The sequence below is a fragment of the Pteronotus mesoamericanus genome, unplaced genomic scaffold (assembly GCF_021234165.1).
Source record: "Pteronotus mesoamericanus isolate MK-2021 breed Mesoamerican mustached bat unplaced genomic scaffold, CSHL_Meso_final contig_246, whole genome shotgun sequence".
In the NCBI taxonomy this organism is placed as follows: domain Eukaryota; kingdom Metazoa; phylum Chordata; class Mammalia; order Chiroptera; family Mormoopidae; genus Pteronotus; species Pteronotus mesoamericanus.
The window spans coordinates 2,200,987-2,222,300 of NW_026555104.1; the positions used below are offsets into that span (position 1 = coordinate 2,200,987).

At 35.2% G+C, this 21,314-nt stretch overlaps 1 protein-coding gene across 1 annotated transcript in view; it reads left to right on the forward strand.

Moving 5' to 3' along the window:
* CEP112 (centrosomal protein 112) overlaps window positions 1-21,314 on the forward strand; it is a 311,127-nt gene that overhangs the window by 97,123 nt on the left and 192,690 nt on the right. The window contains exon 18 of the mRNA XM_054573071.1: window positions 12,699-12,834. Within this exon, the coding sequence (XP_054429046.1) occupies window positions 12,699-12,834 (136 nt within the window). The remainder of the gene's footprint in view (window positions 1-12,698; window positions 12,835-21,314) is intronic.

A 21,314-nucleotide genomic window follows, 5' to 3' on the forward strand; every position in this document is an offset into this window, starting at 1 on the left:
AGGAGAGCAGTTATTGAGAATTATGTAAAGGGCTTCTAGGCATTTGGTAAGGATATTCTCTTCTAGTGGACTAGTCTATTCCATAATTCAAGCTTTTGATTAACCTATGTTTCATAAATATAGAATTATAACTAAGAGAGCTGGATGTCCTTATGTGGTATTCCTAACAAATTAAGGTAAGCAGTTAAAATAGATAAGTTGCTCTTCCCTACTTTGGAATATTTTGCCTGTATCTCCTTTTCTAGGTTTCATAAATAAAATTTTTCTCTGTTAATCAGTGCTAAAAGTACTCTGACAGATATTTACTGTCCATATCCTTTCATGGATAATTATTATAATAAAAAGTAAATTAAAGACATCACCACCTTATGCCCAGAGGGTTACAATAGAATTGTTAGGCTATTACACCTTCTGGCCCTTGGACAGTGTAAGAGCGTTGTATCCTTTTGCTAGAGCAGCTCATCTAACACAGTAATTTTAACATTTTATTGTATTTTTGCAAGTCAGGAAAACAATGCCAATGCTAGTGATAAGAAATCAGATCTTACAAACAAAACATAATTGAGAGGAGATAGAAATCATTGGCCACGTGGAAAGCAATACTTTAATCTCAACTTCACATTGGCCTTAAGCCTCTGTATTAAAGTATAAAGGAAAAAAGAAAAATTAAATAATGATACAGCTGAAATGCTAGAAAATCATCATCAGTGATGCTTACTTCTCACAGTTATATTGGCTGTTAGCCATCAGGTGCTTAGGTTTCTTCATAGGACTCAGAAAATAAGTTTCATCAGTAATAAATTTGTATAGTCTCTCAATTTGGTATTAATTTGAATAGCAGTTCTGTTTCTCATGGTGTCCCCAAGGTATAATCTGAACACAATGGCTTATATACCTGATGTATGTATTCCTATATATAGTAAAAGTCACGTAGGAACTTGGAAGAGGAAGAACATTAGATGTAGAGGTGGAGAGTGCAGCGTGTATGTGAAGAGACTCGTGACGATGAGCATGGCTGAAACAGAAGGAGTGGTCCAGGTTGCGGAGGGTCCCGAATTCCCGCAAAGGTGGGGCAGAAGATGTATTTTTCCCCGTAGGGAGCAGGGTGTGGATGATGGATTGGTAGCAGTGTGGTATATGATGAAAGTGACCTTGGCGGAAGACTTACTTTCCTGAATATTTCTCCGCAATGAACTAGGTTTTGAAGGAAGGACAGAAAATGAGCTGGTGGAGAAGAGAGAATTTCCCTGCCTGGAGGACTAAGATGTTTCAAGGACATGGATCTGGTAACATGTTAATGTCCAAGCACGAGGTTAGGAGTAAAGCTAATGCATCTGATTTTCTGGAAGGGAGATTTTATCAGAGTATAATGAACAATAGATAAGCAAATGTCAAACGTTTCCATCCTTAAGAAAACATGATTTTATTTCCTTACTGAATTTCCATTATACCTTACCAAATCATAGTTCCTGAAATTTGATGTCATGAAAATTAATAAAGAAATTTAAAAGTTGGTGGCTTAATAAAAACTCAAGTCCTCTAATTTTTTATTATTGATATAAAATTTATTCATTTTAGGTGTGGAATACAGAAATGTCAAGGAATTTTTGAAGAAACTTTCAGTAATTTGAACCATATATATCTATTCTTAGTGAAAAATGAAAACACCCCAAAGGAGGTTTTATGTGGAGCAAACCAGGTCTGGAAATGGTCTATATTGAAAGACCTAATGGCCTTTTGATGTCTGACTTTCTTTGATTTGGCTTTTGCTTTTTAAAGGGGTGCTATGTGATTATAATTAGAAACATTTCAAGTTCTTTACTTGGAAAGTTAATTGTTCCTTAGCTTGTTCCATTGTGACTGTTCATGTAGTTTTGAATGGTAATAGTGTTTGAAATTATTACTAAGGACATTCACCTTGTTTAGCAGAGAAAGTCCCAATTCCTCATGAAAGCTTTATCAAACTCCTAACATGTAGTCATTCATTTTGCAGGTTGTGGCTATGATGTGAACATATACTTATTACATATTTAAGATGTTTCATTTTAATAATTTCCTAAGTAATTAGTGGGAATATAATAGTTTGCTTTTCTTGCAACTGGTACCATTATGTTTGAGGTTGGAAATTATTGATAAATTACTAGAAGGCACTGCCAAAAATTGTATTTTTTGTTTAAAAAGGTTTTTTTTAAGTTTTGTTAAAAATTATTCAATTTATACAAACATTTGTGTGATGTTGAGAAAAGTTATCCCTATACTTTGGAAAGTGCCTAAAAACTCTGAATATAATGTTCTTCTTAAAAATAGCTTTCTGAAGTCTCAATGGTGGTGGTGGGGGCCCATCTGTTCTCTCTTCCGCAGTCTGCTTGAGCATCTGAAACCATTTTAGATGGAGGGCGGTCAAAGTTTCCAGTTTACTGTAAGCATTCCTTAGCCTCAGCGAGCGCGCTGATATGACCCTCCCTCTCAGAAGCACGATGGAGAGCTGGAAGAGAGGACAGGGCTGTGTGGTGACCTTGTTTCAAGTTGAAAGGAATGTTCTGTTCTATTAAGTGTTCCTTTGTAGATGGGTCTTTGTAGAGCTCTGCATTTCCTCCCACCAGAATCCCCTGCTTTAGAGGAGCGTCAGTGTAGCATGATGGTCCAGAGACCTCTCCTGACAGGGACATTGGTGACGCTATTCACACAATAGGTTTAATTTGTAACATGAAATTTGTGTAGGTTCACTGGAAGCTTCCTTTAGAAATTCATTTTGCAAATCCCATTTTTAAAAAGTAGTTTATATATTCAGCTCCTTGAGTTACACTACAATCAAAATATACTTTAGCAATGAAATGTGATGAAATAAATATTATCCTGGTGGGCAGTTGATAAACTAAGAAAATATAGCACTACTTTACTTAATGTTTTATAGTTAACAAAATAACTTTAATATATATTCTCTTATTTTATCTTCCAAAGAATCTTAACATGGTTGGTTGTTATAATCTGCATTTTAAAGGGAAAAACATGTTCAAAGAGATTAAGCCATGTAACCGGTATGGAGCCGGCCCTTCCACCTGGGCCGTCTGATCCCTCTTTTAGGTCTCCTTCCCTGAGAGAATGCTGGCTTTTACCTTTTGTGTCACCTGGTAGATTTCCTTTTCTGCTTCTTTACGTGACTTGATCAGAATGATTCATAGATGGCAACGTGTACTGCCTATGTCATTGTTTATTCTCAATTCCCAAATGGGGGAACATGCCTGTTGGCAGCTTCTGACAACCGCCTACCATGTTCTCCACATAGGACCCTCTCCCCATCTCTGCCATGCTCTTTGGGTCTAGAGTGGACACCTGATCTACAGGGAGCACATTCATTTTACTATTAGGTACAGAATTTAAGGTCACACAGCGAATAGGTGGAGGTGCCAGGATTTGAAATTGTGTGTTTGGCTCTAGAGTCCCTATTCTTAACCATTGTTCTGTACTGCACCGCCCTCCTCCCTGAGCTCAGGAATTAGGAACCGGAAAACCCAGAAGCTAATAACTACATCAATGCAGGAGCTAAAAACATGAAAAATTACTATGACGAAGAGTGGCTGGGCAGCCACTCTCAGCCATATGCAAGCTGAAGTTCTGAGCAGTTCTGTTGACACCAAGAGGAAAACAGAGCAGGTACACAGAGAGAAGCAGAGAAGCTATACGACATTCAGCCGTTGGTTAGAAAAGCTTTGTCCATGGCTGTGGCATCTCCAGAGAAACACTTCTCTGAGATCTCACATCTTTATGGCATCCGGCCATTTTATTTAGGTAATGTGAGTTGGGAGGTATTTTAAAATTCTATTTAAATGGTTATGTTTATTTATAAAAATAGGTTGAATGCAACCTATCCAATGCCATTACAAAATTTTTATTTAAAAACACACTTATCTTAGATCAAATCAAGGTGAACTTAAAAGTTTCCTCTGTCAAAATTATCACCAATTCTTACTAACAAAGTCTGAATTAGTATGAGAATGGCATACTTCTATGGATTCCTTAAGAATTTTAAGGAAGGTTATTCATGAAAAATAAAACTAATTTTATTAGGAACACCTGGGGTTTATTCAGTAGGAATAATTTTTTATGCAAACTTGTATAAAATCTGAACATTTTTTAACATTTTTTTCAGAGGAATTAGTGGTCAATAAATAACACCCTTTTCCCCTCTCACACTTAGAACTAATTTGAAAAAATAAAAGACAGATAGATGGAGTTGTGTTTTAGGTGTGTGACCAACATGAGGCTTGGGAACCCTCCTGCATTTGATGAGATGTGCTCACCTGGTGACAGCCAGAGCCGCCAGCCAGGGCCTGTGCAAAGCAGGGGGCCCTGTTGCTGGGGAGAGGAAAGGGGCTAAACAGGCAATTACCTTTGCATTTCCAAAGCCAGCGATTGTTCGTGTGGCTCGACCAAACAGGGCAGAAGTTCTCTTCTCTTTGAGAGAATCGAATGCTTACTTTATGGGCACAATTAATTCCTCTGGTCCTTGTTTGCTCCTAGTGTTGTGTTCATATCATTGTATAGCTCTTATTACACTGACAATAGTATAGAGTCTGTTTTCTTTCCCATATTGGAAGCAGGGACAATGCCTTGATTAGTTTTGTATTTCTAGCTTCAAACACAGATCCGGGCATACAAAAGGTATCAAGTAAATGTTTGATGAATGTTTAAATTTTCAAATGTTCTAAAAGTAATTTGGTATGCAATTATTAATGTTATGTAAGGATGAATTATAGTAATAACCTAGTTGTAAGTTCAGTTAACATCAAACAGTGATTTAGTAAAAATTTACATATATGTGTACTGGTGTAAACATATAAGGAAGTCACATGGACTACCTTAATTTCTCTTTCTGCCATTAACTATGTAAACTTAAATCACTTGACTCTTCTAAACTTTATTCTTTTTATTTATGGAAAAAAGTAAATAACTTTTTATAGTTATAAAAATACAATGAAGTAATATATGAACTGCTTAAATTGTGATGAGCATGTTAAGCACTCAATAAATGTTCATGCTAGTTCGTTTGCAAGGACATTTAAAAATTATGGCTACATTATAAATGTTACAGTTTGCAGCAGCATCAGTCACTAAAAGTATTGGAAAATATCTATTGTGAATTTAAAATATGTTTCACATAACTTAGAAATCATAATAAGCAGAAAAACTTCTCTTATTGATATTACATTTATAGTTGGTAAATGAAATTTTTCCACTTAAAATTTGACCTGTGCATAGCAGTGAATGTCAGTGAGAATATTTTTCAGCTACTTTGAAATATTGAACTGCCCAGGGACAAGGCATAGATGATATTTTGAAGGAAATAAATATTTCAGTTTCACATTTCAGCTTTTTTTTTTCTTTATTCCTTTGATCTGGCTTTGGTTTACTTATCATTCTGCTTGAATGACTTCACGCTGCCTTTTCTTCTCCCTAGTAACAAGAAGTGGTCCTGCTCCTATTTCAAAATATTTAGGCTTTGTCATTTTATGGGATGAACATGTATTTCCTATTATTTAGTGATATATTATTGCCTGTAAAGTAAGATGTGTTGGTGGGTAGGTAGGTAGCTTTGCATGTATGATATGTAATTTATATATGGAACTTTTAATCAGTACTTTCTTAAATATAAGAAACATAAAAGGAAATAACATAGATTTGGGATTTGTTTTGAAGTTTAAAGATTTTAAAGGAAATTTTCTTCACTATATACTGTAACTGTTTTATCTTTAAGGATCACTTTCTTATTTTATCATAAAACGATGTTGGTTGCTTTCCTCCTGGCTGAGGTAGGGTTCTTTTAATTTATTTATAAACCCATACTACAGGCAGAAGTTAGTTTAGCACAAAATTACTATGGAAAACTTTAAATTGTTTAAATGTTTCATTATATTTACCTATATTGCTTTATTTTATACTTCACACACAAGTCCCCTGATCTCCTGAGATGGGTTTTCTCGTATGGACTCTCACTGCCTCTTTCCATTTATGTATTCCTAAAGCACTTAGAATTTGTCACAAAACATAAAATTACACTACCATTTGACTTTTTTCTTGCATTTTTCTCTTTCGCCTCAGGTTGTAGTTTCTCCAAGATAAGAACCATTTCTTAATACTTCTCAATTTTCTGCAGTGTTTGACCATGTGAATCTCAGGCTTTGCTGCAGGGCCCTTGCCTCAGCCATTAGAACATGCTAAGTTACTAGGAGGTTGATGCCAGGATCTTTTGAGTCACGATTCAAATCCAGTTGACTTCAAAGGATTTATAGACCTCCTAGCAACTACCAATCTGTTTTCTGTTTCTGAGTTTGGTTTTTTAGTTTCCATAAATAAGTGAGGTCATACAGTATTTGTCTTTCTCTGTCAGATTTTGCTTAGCATAAGTAAATCTTGCAAATGGCAGGATTTCCTTCTTTATTCCTGAATACTATTCCATTGCGTGTGTGCGTGCGTGCGTGTTTGTGTGTGTGTGTGTGTGCACGTTTTCTCTATCCATTCATCTCTTGGTGAACACTTCTTTTTTTTATGTTTAGGCTATCATAAATAATGCTGCAATGAACATGAGGGGAGTGCAGATATCTTTTCGAAATAGTGATTTCATTATCTTTGGATTATATTCAGAAGAATTGCTGGAACACATGATAGTTTCATTTTTAATTCTTTGAGGAACCTTCACTATATTCCACAGTGGCTGTATCAGTTTACATTCCCACCAGCAGGGAACAGGGGTTTTCTTTTCTTCATGTCCTTACCACTTGTCATCTTGTCTTTTTAATGACTGCCATTCTAATAGGCTTGAGGTGATATCTCATTGTGGTTTTGATTTACATTACCCTGGTGAAAACAAAGCAACCAACACTGGGTATTATCTGTTTTTTGATTATAGCCGTACTAGGTTGTGTAATAGTATGTCATTGTAGTTTTGATTTGTGTTTTCTTGATCCTTAATGATACCGACTGTCCTTTCATGTGCTTATTGGCCAATTGTGTATCTTCTGTGGAGAAATGTCTATTCAGATTCTTCACCTATTTTTAAATTGTGTTCTTTATCTTTTTATTGTTGGTTTGTAAGAGTGCTTTATATATTCTTCTTACAAATCTCTTCAAATAAATGATTTGCAAATATTTTCTCACATTCTATGGATTTTCTTTTCACTTTTTGATAATATCCAGAGCAGGACAAGAAGGTTTTTGTTTTGTTTTTTGTTTTTAATTTGCTGAAGTCTATTTATCTATATTTCATTTTCTTTTTTTCTGTTTTTGGTGTTATATCTAATAAGGCTTAGCTTAGCTCAAGGTCTCAAAGATTTACTCCTATGTTTTCTTCTAAGAGCTTTCTATTTTTAGCTTTACAGGTCTGTAGCCCATCTTGAGTTAATTTTTATATATTGTGTAAGGAAGGAATCCAACTTTATTCTTTTGTATGTGGATATCTAGTTGTGACAGCGCCATTTGTTCTAAAGACTGTTCTTTCACCATTGAATTGTCTTGGCATCCTTGCTGAAAATCCACTGGTGATCAATGATGAGGTTTATTTCTGGAATCTTAATCCTATTCTATTAGCTTTTATGTCTATCCTTATCCAGTAGCACACTGTTTTTTCGTTTTTTTGTTTGTTTGTTTGTTTGTTTGTTTGTTTGTTTGTTTTAGTCTAGCTTTGTAATAACTTCTTTTTCAAGAATGGTTCACCCAGTCTGGGTCCCCTTGCATTTCCATATGAATTTTAGGGTCAGCTTGTCAGTTTCTTCAAAATGCCACCTGGGATTTTGACACAGATTGTGTTGAATCTAGAGGTCAATTTGAGGAGTGTTGTCATTTTTCCATTAAGACCAATACAAATTTCTGTTTTACTAGGTATTATTCCTTTCTGACTCTTTAAAGTTTAAAATGTTTAGAGGTACATAGTGTTTACAACTTTTTAACAAAAATTCAGCCAAGACCACTTGTCTTAGCAGACATGTGAAGAAGAGGTCATTTATCATGCTTAGTGAAAGGTATTATTTTTAGTGCCTTTTAAGTCATAGTTGTATCTTAATGTTTTTGACTCACTTTAATCAGTTTGAGGACAAAGAGCAGCCATAAACATAGATGATAGAGCTGCTCAAAAGTCTTGTTTTCCAGCTCAGCTGGAAAGGGAATGGAGACTCTTGTAGCTGCTTTTCAGACTTGTTTGAAGTTTTTTATTTTGTTTTGTTTTTCTTGGAGTTTCCAGTGGAGATGCCAAGCTGGCAGCAAATGAAGTATACTGTAATGTGAAGCCTTATAAATATATGTTGGATCTCTGCCATCATTATCAAAAGTGCTGGGACAGAAATGTGCAAAGGGAAGATTTTCAAATTAAGGTTGGCCGGTACATATAAATGTTAGCTTGTAAAGCTCAAGAAATACTAAATTGTACTCCATTAGTTCCCTACATTTTATTGCCTTTTTGGAATAATCATGTGCTTCAGAGCATCCTTTAATCTGAGCTGGCTTGTGGTTATATAAGAATGCAACTTCTTTTTCCTTGTGCTTTATATACTCAGATGAGGAAAATTTACTGCATTTTATAAATAAATCAGAGCTAAAAAGCAAATCTTCTTCCCACCTTTTTATCTTCATGGAGGCCCAGCTTTAAGGCATTTGACTGATGCATTTATACTCGGCTCCACACTAGTTCCACGGAAAAAAATAATCTTCAAAGTCACTTTTTTTTTTTTTTTTTGCTTCTTACAGGACACACTATTTGGAATTATAAAAAGGAAAAAGGAATACTGTGCTTGTGTTAGGAAGGAGCAGATTTTTCTCTTTTCAAATGCTGACAGTCTTTACTTTTACTTCATTACTTGATAGAAGTGAAAGTGGATCCCCCATTAAAATGAATATCATCTCTTTATTTAAATTAAGACGTATTTTATTTATGTTAAGACAGAAGATGCCTCAATATTAGTAGAGCTTAATATGTTTGCCATGGGTTAACTGGACAAGAACACTGATTTACACTGAATGAAGCCCTCTTTGATATTTAGGTTTACTACCACATGAGTTCAGCAAATATAGTGGAACTGAAATTGGTTGGGAGATTTCACACATTTCCCTGTGCTTGCTATTTAATATAAAGCAATATTTTATATTTGTAAATCAAGACAGATGTTATCAATTAAAAGCAACATGCCTTATTGCACAAGGTTTTAACAATATTTTTAAAATAATGTATTTTAATATAGTCTATAATATGTACCTGATCATGATTAAAGTTTATGACTTTGACGTATATGGTTGTAAGTTAATTATAAAGTAAATGAACTAAACTTGGTAGGTAAGAATGGGATGATACAGAGAAAATATTGGTCCCATTAAATTGACAATGTATTCCTAAATGGCTCTGGTGAATTCCTGGACAAAGAAGTATATAAAACAACAGATTTTCAGTATTCATAGAATAAATTGATATTTGAGCCGTAAGTCATGCATTTTTATAAAATATGTTAGTAAAATTTTCTTTTGGCTATGTGATGGTACATACTTTAAAATAATATGGTACATATATTTTTAAAGATTTCAAATATTGTTCATTATACCTCCTTTTCTATTTATAGAAAGACTGAACAGGCAAGAATAGACTTTGAAAAGTTATAATCCCAATCATGAAATAGTCTTCCCAAGTGCTTTTTAGGAGGGCCTCCAAAATGTAAGAGTAACACAGGAGGACTAGCCTCTATAGTATGGTAGAGCAGTAGCTCTTGCTCTGCCTGATGCCAGCCCCCTGGGAATATTACTTATTCACTGTCTGCAGTAGCCTTTTCCTTTAAGCATGGTCTCAGAATCCTTCTGATAGAACATTCTGGGCAGGCCCTTCCAGTGTTTTAGATTAGTTACACCAGAGCACATGTCCACCAAACATTTGTAACAACTGTCTATCACTTTTGCCAACCTAGGCCTAGGCTATGGTACCCGATATGATTTATATGACTTTTTATTTTTTTCATATGCTGTTTTCATATTCAGATATTTGAGTCTTCAAACAAAATAATCAATGTGTCTCAAGGAGACCATACATACAATTTAAGGCTTCCTGCTTCTTGAGTGGAATAATGTAAGAAGGGTAAAAACGCAGACCAAATTAAAATTCCCGATAGCCATCAAAGTACTCAGTCTTGTGTAGTGACATCCCTTGAATCACTCTTCACTATGACATCTATTTATTAATCCCCACTGTCTATGAGCTAATGTTAACATTAAGTGGCAAAAAAGCATTGCTAATATTAAGGCCTTGGAATTTGGCAACCAGTTAACATTAAAGACATTTTATTTTAAGAACACGTAAGAAAAACAGAGGACAGACAACAAGATATCAAGTTCCTGTTTAATAGTGAACCAGAGTGGACAACTTAAAGAAAAGTTTTCAAAATGTTCCATCCAGATTGTGCCACATGGTTGCAGAACACAGTAACTACGAGCTCCATCTGGTGTGCAGGGTGACCTGAGACAGCTTCACGCTCATGGGCCCCATATGGCTTGGGGCCAAGCATTCAACCCTGTAGGTCATTGAAATGGTGGCTATGACTGTGACAGAGAGATAGAGAAAAGGGATTTCGGTGGAAAAACTGCTTAATTTATCAGATACATTGATTATTCTCACCTTTAGGTAGAAGGATGTGTAGGTGGTCCTAAAGGAATAAGTGGTATGTACAATGAAGAATAAAGGAAAGATAGACACAGAGTATGTTCTTTCCGCCCACAGACAGAGAGCTGCCTATCTGCAGATACTCCAAGTCCTGACATGGGTGGGTCTACATATGCATTGCTGCATGTTGTTACAAAGGGACCAGAGAGCCTGCTGCATTGGGAAGTGGCACTTTTTCCTATCTGAATTTTTTCCACTTATGCTTTGAGAAAAGTTTGGTATTTTGATCATTTATATTACATATATATGCTGTTAGAAAGCTTTGAAATTAAATGTCTTAGAGGGGATTTTAAACTCAGATCTGAATAACTTCAAAAAGCTCAAATTACTTTTCGTCCACATTTTAAAAGACAGTGGCATCAATGCTTGGAAAATTTCTTTCCCCCCATTATGATTTTTCTCTAAAATTTGATTTGTGTGAGTTAAATTACGATATTGGTCAGCATTCTTCAGTACTATAGTTGATAATAAGATAATGCTTTACACATGTATAAATTGCCCCATTTGGGAATATGAGCCATGCTTATGATGGTCCAGGCTATTTGGGCTGCTATATCAAATGCCACAGATTGGGTAGGTTATAAACAACAGAAATTTCTTTCTCGCCATTCTGGAGGCTGGGAAGTTCAAGATCAAGGCACTGGCGTGGTCTTGTGCTGATCAGGACCCCTTTTCTGGTTCACAGCTAGCGCCTTCTCACTGTGTCCTCACGTTGTGGAGGTGGCAAAGGATCTCTCTGGAGCCTCTTTTATAAGGACACTAATGTCATTTTGGGGGGACACACTCAGACCATAGAATATGCCACCTGGGAAATGGGGAAAGCAGCATAGCAGAGTCACCAACAGCATGAGCTCCAGGAGCAGACTGCCGGGACCAGAGTCCTCGCCTGACCCATTACTACATGTGTAGGCTTGGACATATTCTCTAAGCCCTGGTGTCTTGTTCTGCAAAAGTAGGGATATAATAACACTCATATACAGGTTTATTGTGAGAATAAATGAAAGAAGACAACTAAAAATATCTTTCACAGTGTCCAGTACCTAGTCAGAACTCACCATTAGCCATTACTATCGTGCAATTATAACCTAAAGCCTTTATTTTTTTGTTTTTATTACATCAACATGCAAAGATGTCTTTTGTTTTATTGGACCCTTTTCACTATGTAATTTTAGTTCAAGGTACGAAGAGATGAGGTGGTTGTCAGTTGTTTTAGGTAAGTCTGCTGGAGGGCAGTAGGGCAATTCCAGGCCATCGCGTTGCTCGCTGGCACCTTTCACCCTGCAGCGCAACTTCTGCTGGCCGTGCATGTTAGAGGCATTTCTAGCGGTACGTTTTAAAACTGAGATACAATTCACATACTATAAAATTCATCCTTGTAAAGTGTACAATTTAGTATATCCTCAAGAATGTCCAACTATCACTACTATCTAATTCCAGAACATTTTCATCACCCCCAAACCCTCAAATACTCCATATGCATTAGCTACTACTCCCCATTCCCGCCACTTCTTCCCCTCAGCCCCTGGCAACCACCAATCTACTTTATGTCTCTATGGATTCACCTGTTCTGGATAGTTCACATTAATAGAATCATACCATATGTGACCCTTGTGACTGGCTTCTTTCACTTGATATGTTTTTGAGGTTCTTCCCTGTTGTGGTACATATCAGAAATTCATTCCTTTTGAAGGCCGAATGATTTTCCATGTGTGGGCTTACTACGTTTTGCTTGTCCATTCATCAGTTGATGGAGATAATGTTTCTAAACAATTTTTGTTTTTTAGGAAAATCTTTGAAAGTAGTTGTGCTTTCATCAGAACACATATTATGAGTCTATACCTTTTTCTCCTGAAGACAAGTTATACTACTGTCAACTTTTTAAAGAGAAGATTTATAGAATTGGGATCAAAAAATTGAAATCTGAGTTTTATTTTAAGAGAAGGTTAAATATTGTTCTTCCAAGCCAAGCTCTTTTATATTTTAACTCTGAGGCTTTTCTGAACTGTTCCAGGGAGAAAGAGGAGCAGCTAACTCGTGTGACTGAAGTTCAGAGGTTGCAGGCCCAGCAGGCAGATGCTGCCCTGGAGGAGTTTAAGCGGCAGGTAGAACTGAACTCAGAGAAAGTCTATGCCGAAATGAAAGAGCAGGTGAGGAGGCCACCAGACCGTCTTTTCTGAAAGTCACTCTCAGTGCAAGGCACATTCCGATCTTAAATAGGACAGAAGCATATTCACTTAAAAAAATGTATATGTCTAGTGACCTGGGTTGGCTTCACTCTCATGGGCCTCACATGCCTTAGGGGTCAAGGTAAAAGAAGTTTGGTAAAAACATTTTTTTTTTTTATTAAAAGTAACCATTCAATTGAGTCAGGAATTCAGAATGAGAAAGGGATTATTAGTTTTGGCGGAAGATACCCACCTTTTCTAGAGCCACAAAGAAAGAGGTGGCCCCTAGTGGCCAAGAACAAAAGCCCTGGTGGAAAGGGGTCAGTCCCAGGACCGCCCCGCCCCTGGCAGAGCACGTGAGGGGACAAGAGCTTGTATTTGGATGGCTCTGGAGCGCTTGCTCCTTGCTCCTCCTGGGCCACTGGGTGTGCAGCTAATTGGCAGCTCTCTGGTGGCAGTGAGTGGAGGGAGACGGTAGAGAGCCATCTGGAGCTGTGCAGGCAAGGAGATGGGGGTCTCTTATCCCCTTCAAGTTTCCTTGATTTATCCTTAAAAATGCCAGAAAAAGCATTTTAATATTACATCTACAAATGTAGCAATGGCAAGAATGGATCTCACTTTGGGGGCACGAATCAGTCTACAGGTAAAATCCCACAATCAGTTGGGTTTTGTAGACAAGTTAACCACGTCTGTGTTTGTTCATGTTCCATAAATAGTGCTTTATAGATCAGTTACAGCAAATTATTTTCCACTGGCAGTTCAGGAAGACAGAGGCTGTCTTCAGTTCTTGTACAAGTTAAGGGGCATGTTTTTCAGTTTTAAGAGAAAATTTAAAAATTGAAAAAGAATAAAGGAAACAAACACCAAGGAGCCATCATGAAGAATCAACTGTTAACACTGTTTATTTAAACTAAATATTACAGGTGACCTTTTAGTTTGTTTTGTTATTCATGTCTAATCACATTACTCTCTCCACCTCTGAAAAAACACTACTATAAGTTAGTGTGTACTATTTCATTCTATTATTCTATATGCATATATCATGTATGTTATATGCATTTTTGTGCTTCTATTTTTAAAAAGTTAGATAAGTACTACAGATTTTATATATTAGTCTTGTTTGCTCTTTTATATTTAATTTTCTATATCTGTGCCCTGTCTATGTTGACTTAGTGTAATCAATTCTTTTACCACCGAATGCATTTTATCATATGAATAGACTATTTTATCAAATCCCCAATTCAAGGGTATTTAGTTTATTTTCAGACTTCCTTGATTATAAAGAATCTTGCAGTACTTGTTTGTGGTTTCATTTCTAGCTGGAGTTACCTACTCCAAGCACACAATGACTGGGTCATAGAAACATACCTATACAAGGTTTATGACTGCTCCTGGTAGAGTTTACTAGCTGGAAACTGTGTTTTCTTGATTCACATTTCCATTCATACTGAATTGTGTGAATTTGGGTCCTGAAAGTAGGGTCTGAGATCTCATTCTCTGTTTCTCCACTCACTGCCTTGGGCAAAAGCTAGATTCCTGCTGAGAGATTGTGTTGAAGGGTGACTTTCATTCCCAGCCACATGGATATGCATCTCTTCCCAGCTCCCTGCTGTGATCAGAGCCCTAACCCTAGAAAGTGTGTCTGGTCCAAATATGCAGTGGAGCTGGATGGGAAGCTCTCTGATTGGCTTAACATTTAAAGAATTACAGAAAATATTGAAGGATGGGCCCTGTCAAGTTTTAAGTATACAGTTAAGAAGGCTAAAAATGAGGTGTTGGAAACTGCTGAGGCTGACAGTACAACTCTCTGAGAAAAACTGAGACTGTGACAGGCACCTTTGTCAGTGAATGCACCACTCGGGGCTGAGGACGCCATATTAACGGATCACAGAATTCATGGTAAGTAAGGAGAAAAAACAAGCAAAGAGCAGTGGGGCTTGTGAAAACATTCTGTAGGACAATAAAAAGACATTTGTATCCAGTTGTCATAGAAGAAAAGTGTAGTCCTGAAAATGATTTACTTATAATTCAGAAAAAAATCTTAGAAAAATATTACCTTTATATGATGACAAGATTTATATGGAAAGAGGCCATAGATCAAGTAAAATTAATTCAAGGAAACCTGGATACAATCTGGAAAAATAATTGAGCTTCAAATAGAAGTAAGAATAAAATGAAAATCCTGCAAATTTCTAAGTAGGATGAAACTGACAAAAAAATTAGCAAAATAATGCAGTAATGCTTCAGAGTATTGAAGGAGAAAGGTATGACATAATTTTATACATAACTGAGGAGTTTTGCGCTTCAAAATCAACAGAAAAATATTTTCTTAGTAAGTGCTCACATAATGTATACCACTTATTTCTTTTCTGGAAAAAAATTATATGAGCACATCAATCAATCCAGAGATGAAGCAAAAGATACCACACACATGGGGGATCTGTCATATTAAAGGATGAGTTGAGAACAATGGAATCCAACAAATCAGAAACAAATTTAACTGTTACAAATCTACTTCAATACTAATGTTTATTGATTCTCAGAAAGGAAGGTATATAAAGTAGAAAACACAAATTTAATAATGACTTAAATCTAAATCCCTAGACTATATGAACAAAGATCAAAAAGTAGGTGGGTAGTGAGAGGAGCATAGTATGCTCAAATACTTTGCCATGAAAGAGTTAAAACTCAGAAGATTCTTAAAATTAGGGAAACGCAGGTTAAAATAAACGTAGGCATTAATAAAATTAACAAGATGTTATGTTCTCATAAAAATATTGAGAAGATAAAAGCAAAACTTGAGAGGAGATATTGCCAAAGGAACAGAGGCACAAGCAGAATAAAATGTCCAAAATAAAACAAAGTATATAATTGTAATAATAAATATTAATAGGTTAAATTTTGCTAGTGAAAAAGCAATGGGCTAGCTGACTTAAATCCATATATATGCTATTTATATTATAAAAGACACAACTAAAAGTTTCACAAAAATTATGTTAAAAAGATGATGAAACTACATCACTTGAATTCAAATAAAAAGAAAGAAAGAATGTAATGCTATTGCACAAATTAACATTAATGTAAATCAGTAAACTGGACAAAGGATATATTTTTGCATGCTAAACGCAAGGATGCATAATCTAATATGAAAAGGCATTAGGAATATATGGAGGAATTGACATAAATAATCATGGATGTTTTAATATACATATTTTCTCTGTCTTCGACAGATGGGGAAAAAACAAACAAGAGGTCTAAATAACAGTTAAAAATGGCTATATTTCTACTTTCTTCCTTTTAAATACAGTACATTAAATTTCTACTCCCATGGAATAATTATAAAACTCAGTAGACCATAAGGAAACACCCAATATATTTCTAAAACTTGACATGACAGAGAGCACATACTTTTACTGCCACAAGGCAGTAAAACAAGAAATTAAATTTCAATTAAAGTTGCTACATTAACCTTCACCAAAATTAAAAACTTTTGCTCTTTCAAATATACCATTAAAAAGCAACAAAAGGAAGTCAGACAAGCCAAAGAGTGGGAGGAAGAAAATCACAAAATTTCCTAAGCACTTGTATTTAAAATATAAAAGATATTGCCCTGGCCTGTGTGGGTCAGTTGGCTGGGTGTCATTCTGCAAAATGAAAGATTATTGGTTCAATTCCCTGTCAGGGCACATGCCTGGGATATAGGTTCAGTTCCTGGTTGGGGCTGGTAAGAAAAGCAACCAATCCATGTTTCTCTCCCCTCTTCCTCTCTCTTTAAAAATAAACAAAATCTTTGAAAAAAATATGTTACTTAAAAAAAAAGAAAAACATTTGGAAAAGTTCATTATTCATGATTTTTAAAAAAGTCTTGACAAATTAGGACTAGAAGTGAACTCACTCAACATTACCTAATAAAGACATCTATGGAAACCCTATAGCTAATATACTTAATGTTGAAACACTTAATGCTTTTCCTCCTAGGTACAAAGAAGAGATGTTTGCTTTTGCCACCTCCATTCAACACTGTAATGGGAGATGTTAGTCAGCGCACTAAGACAAAAATAAATAAATAGGCAAACAAATAAAACAAGAAACCAAATTGGAAAGGAAGAAGTACAAATGTCTTCAGATGTCATGATCCTATATGGTCAAAATCCATAAGAGTTATCCTAGAATTAATTAATGATTTATACAAGTTTGAAGGATACAAGATCAATAAACAGAATTGAATCACCCTTCGATATAATTGCAATGAAATATCTGAAAATGAAATTAAGAAAACATTTTAATTCACAATAGCAGCAAAAAGAATCAAATATTTACAAATAAACCAGTGAAACAATTTGGAGACTTTTGCATTGAAAACTATAAAATATAGCTAAGAGAAACTTTGAAAGATCTAAATAAGTGAAAACTATTCTATGTTCATGATTGGAAAACTCAGTATTGTCAAGATGTCAGTTTTCGACAAATTGATGTATAAATTCAGTGGAATCACTGTCAAAATCTCAATACACTTTCTGTAGAAATTGACAATAAGAAATGTCTGTTTTCACTAGTAAATTTTTAAAAAAGTAAATTAAAGTAGCAATAAGGTATTTTTCAGCTAACACATAAAAATCCATATATTTCTGGAGGGAGTATAAAGTTATATAACCTTTCTGAAGGGTTGGTTCAACATGTGGGTTATCGTTTGCCTGTTCTACATCTAAGACTTTTATTTTTCAGGACTACAAACTGTGTTCAAGATGTTTATTCTGGTGTTACTTGTTAATAGTGAAAAATTAGAGAAAATATTTCAAAAAAGTTTGGGAAAATACAAATTGATGCAAAAAACTTTAAGATAAAAAGAAGTCCGAGAGTTGTGTGGCAAAACTGAAAGCCCTGGAGATAATGTCCTCTCGGCAACCATTAAATTAAGAGCCTTCCCCAGCCACAAAATGAGACTGTCGTAAAATAGGAAAGCCAAGGCTGAAAGATAATGTTTGTGGAACTGATTCTGGAATCACCCTCTCATTGGTCCACTTTCTACCTCTTCTGTTTTGTGCCTGGTTCATGATCTGTCTTCCTGTGTTCCTTCACCCACATTGCCAGATCCATTAGACCCTCTCACTTCTTGATGTTCAGAGCTCATGCATTTTAGGCATTCTAGGATTCTGACATGTCAGTGGACTGGCTGAATGATCTGCTGAAAAACCCTACTTGGTGCATGCCTCTGGGATCCCCCTCCTGCCCCGCAAACCCTATGGCATGTCCTGTCTTTGTGAGCAGTCCTCGCCAGGCCTGATCTGTCCAGGGAGGCTGGACTCAGACTTCTTGAAAAAAATAGTGATGGCAGCTTATAAGCAGGAAATTCTTTCAACTGTCTTCTGTTGAGTAAATGTTCTTCAGTGGTTTTAGTTGTAAATTGTTTTGCCAAGTGAGATTGAGTTTCTGAAATAGAGAAAGCACCTTTGGTGTGAGTTTCATAATAAGGAACCCCATTTATAATGGAATTCTTACAGTTAGGCTCGTTCACAAATCAAATAAATCTTCCAGGCATATTTTAACTAACGTTGAATAAAATATATATGTCAAAACATGGTAAATTAGAGGTCCTCTATTCCAGATTATCAGTTGATTAAAAAGTGTGGGTGTGGTATAACAAATTCTAAAAGAAAATCAATCAGCAGACTCATTATTTAGAGAGTCATAATGCTTTTAGATTTTTCCATAGTCTATATTATTAACAGTCTCTCTTTTCTGTTGTTGTTTGGAACTGCTGTTTTCTCTTCTTACTAAAATCTTTTGTGTAAAAGCCAGGAGAGCTTAGGGCATCTTTTCCATTTGGAAACTGCTGCAGACAGCAGACAATGGGATTTGAATTTAAAAAAATAAAAGCTTTGTGTTTGTTTTTGAAAGTGAATTGCTGTTTCAAAAATGAGGCCCATGAGAGAAAATGGAACAGGCTTAAACTTAAAAAAATAGCTTCACACTGTTTCTTTCACTTTGAAGAACTTTTTTTTAAGATTGCTTAAATAACTTAATTTTTACTCCAAAGGTGAAGTCCACTGTAAGTGTTAGCTGTCAGCAATTAGATGTGTCAAATATACATATATTAAACATGAAAATTTAATACTCTAATAGTTATTTCTATATACATATAATCACATTTTTTAAGGAATTGTATTCTACATTTACCTATTCTCTGTGAAACAAATAAATGACTGAAAAAGACAGCTATGTTTTTTGAAGTATTGACAGCAATTCTAAAGTGAAACTCTTTAATCTCATAAACCAACTGAACGGGTGTCTGCTAACCAGTTTCTCCTGGGGCTTCCACCAGCCAGCTCCCTTATGTAGGTAATTTTTCTCCTCTTGAAAATACACCCTCATTAAATGGTATTTGCTGCTAAATACCTGGCTTTAAATTTTATTCCTTTTTCTTTATAATCGTGAGGTATATGATATTAGCTTTATACTTGAAAACCCCACTGGTTTGCCATGAAAACAAAATTGTAAAACGCTGCTGTTGACTAATGAGGTTTCTTCTGGCTCCTGGTACAATTGAAACTGGTTAGCAGTTGTTCACATTCTTAGGATTATATGTTTAGTTCATCATCCTGTTATTGCTGTTGAATTAATGAAAAAACATTCTCAAATTACCAGGAAAGAAGAATGCCATCTGGATATACTTGTGCCCTTAAGTGTAGATGGATAACAAACAGACTCAAAGAAGGAAAGAATCAGCACGCAAGCCATCCGCTGTGGCTAGGCCTGCGGCCTCTTGTCCTTTAAGGGTCATGCTGTCTCATGTCATTTTAAGTAAGATTTTTTAGACCAGTTTTAAGATGATAGATTCAATATAAATTGAAGTATTTTCTCTCAGTTATTTTTTGATGGCAATGAAAAATCTACCCCTTTATCATTTGGAATTTTGTCTCTATATGAGACTAGATAGCAAAGGTAGAATTCCAGAATTATATTTAAATGCTTCAGTATTGTGATAATTTATCAATTCAATGCAGTAAATGACAGCATCCAAAGAATACGTACAAGTATTTAGCTTTGAAAAATAATATTAAACAAACAACTCCCCCCCCAAAAAAACCAACTATTTAAAGCAATCTTCACTTTTTTCCTTAAATGCTTAATAGAGTATAAGTGAAACTTTTTCCTACTACTCTCTTTTGAGGAAGAAAAATAAACCAAAAAAAATCTATGTGAACATTGGACCAGAAAATGTCATTCTTTCTGTATTTTGCTGATTTTAACGGTTATCAATTGTGAAAATAGTAACATTATTATTTTTTAATACCTCACTTGTTTTAATGACTTACTGGCCAAGGATTCAACAGACTTGATTTCTTCTTCCTCTCATTTATTAAAAATTTATGAATACTTGCTCTATATTTGCTATTGTTGTAAATTCCAGGATTTTAGAGATTAAGACATATTTGTCGCTTGTGTAATAGACCAATACATAAAAGTATATGATTGTAATAGGTGGTATAACTAGTGGAATAAATAGATCATTAAGAGAACACATAGGAGGCACATCTAATGTAGCCCAGAGAGTTGTACACTTATTTGCAATTATGGCTTCTTTTTGTAACTATGAATTTCTCAAATGTGTACTTGTTAAAATGTTATTGGTAATTAACAAGGTCATTAACCTCTAGGTCAGATATACAATTCATTCTTATTTCTATAACCAACAAATAGGAAATAAACTTTGAAAAAGACATCATAGTATCAGGAAGCTTCACTTACCTAAGAATAACAAAAGATGTGTAAGCCCTCTGTTTTGGAAACTAGAATATATTATTAAAAGAAACCAAGGAAGACCTAAATAAGTAGAGAGACATATCATGTTATGGGTTTGAAGACTCAGTGTTATAAAAATGTCACCCCCTAAGTTAATCTACAGAACCCACACAATTCTAAAAATTAGAATGTTAGCAGTGCTTTTTGGGAGGGTGTAAGGGAAACTGACAAGCTGATTCTAAAATGTATATGAAAATGCAAAGGGCTGAGAACAGCTATGGCAATCAGGGAGAAGGATGCGACTGGAGAGCTTACGCTGCCAGACACTGAGACTGATACTAAGCTATAGGAATCAATACAGTGTGGTTTTGGCACAGGGTGACCAATGTTACAGAAGAAAGAAACCAAAAATGGACTCACGCAGATATGATTAATCTGATTCCTGTCAAAGGAAGTATTTTAGTGCAACAGGGAAAGAGCAATCATTTAATAAATACTGTCAACTGGATGGCCTTATGGAAAAACAAGAATCTTCCCCTTACGCCATTTGCAAAATGAATTCTAGGATTGTGGGTATACAGGGATAGGTAAAACAATAAAGCTTTCAGAAGAAAATATAGGAATATTTTTGATAATTGGAAATCCTAGACAAGGATTTTCTAAATAGAAACAAAAAGTCATAAAAAAGAATATTGTGAAATTTAATTACCTTCATTGAA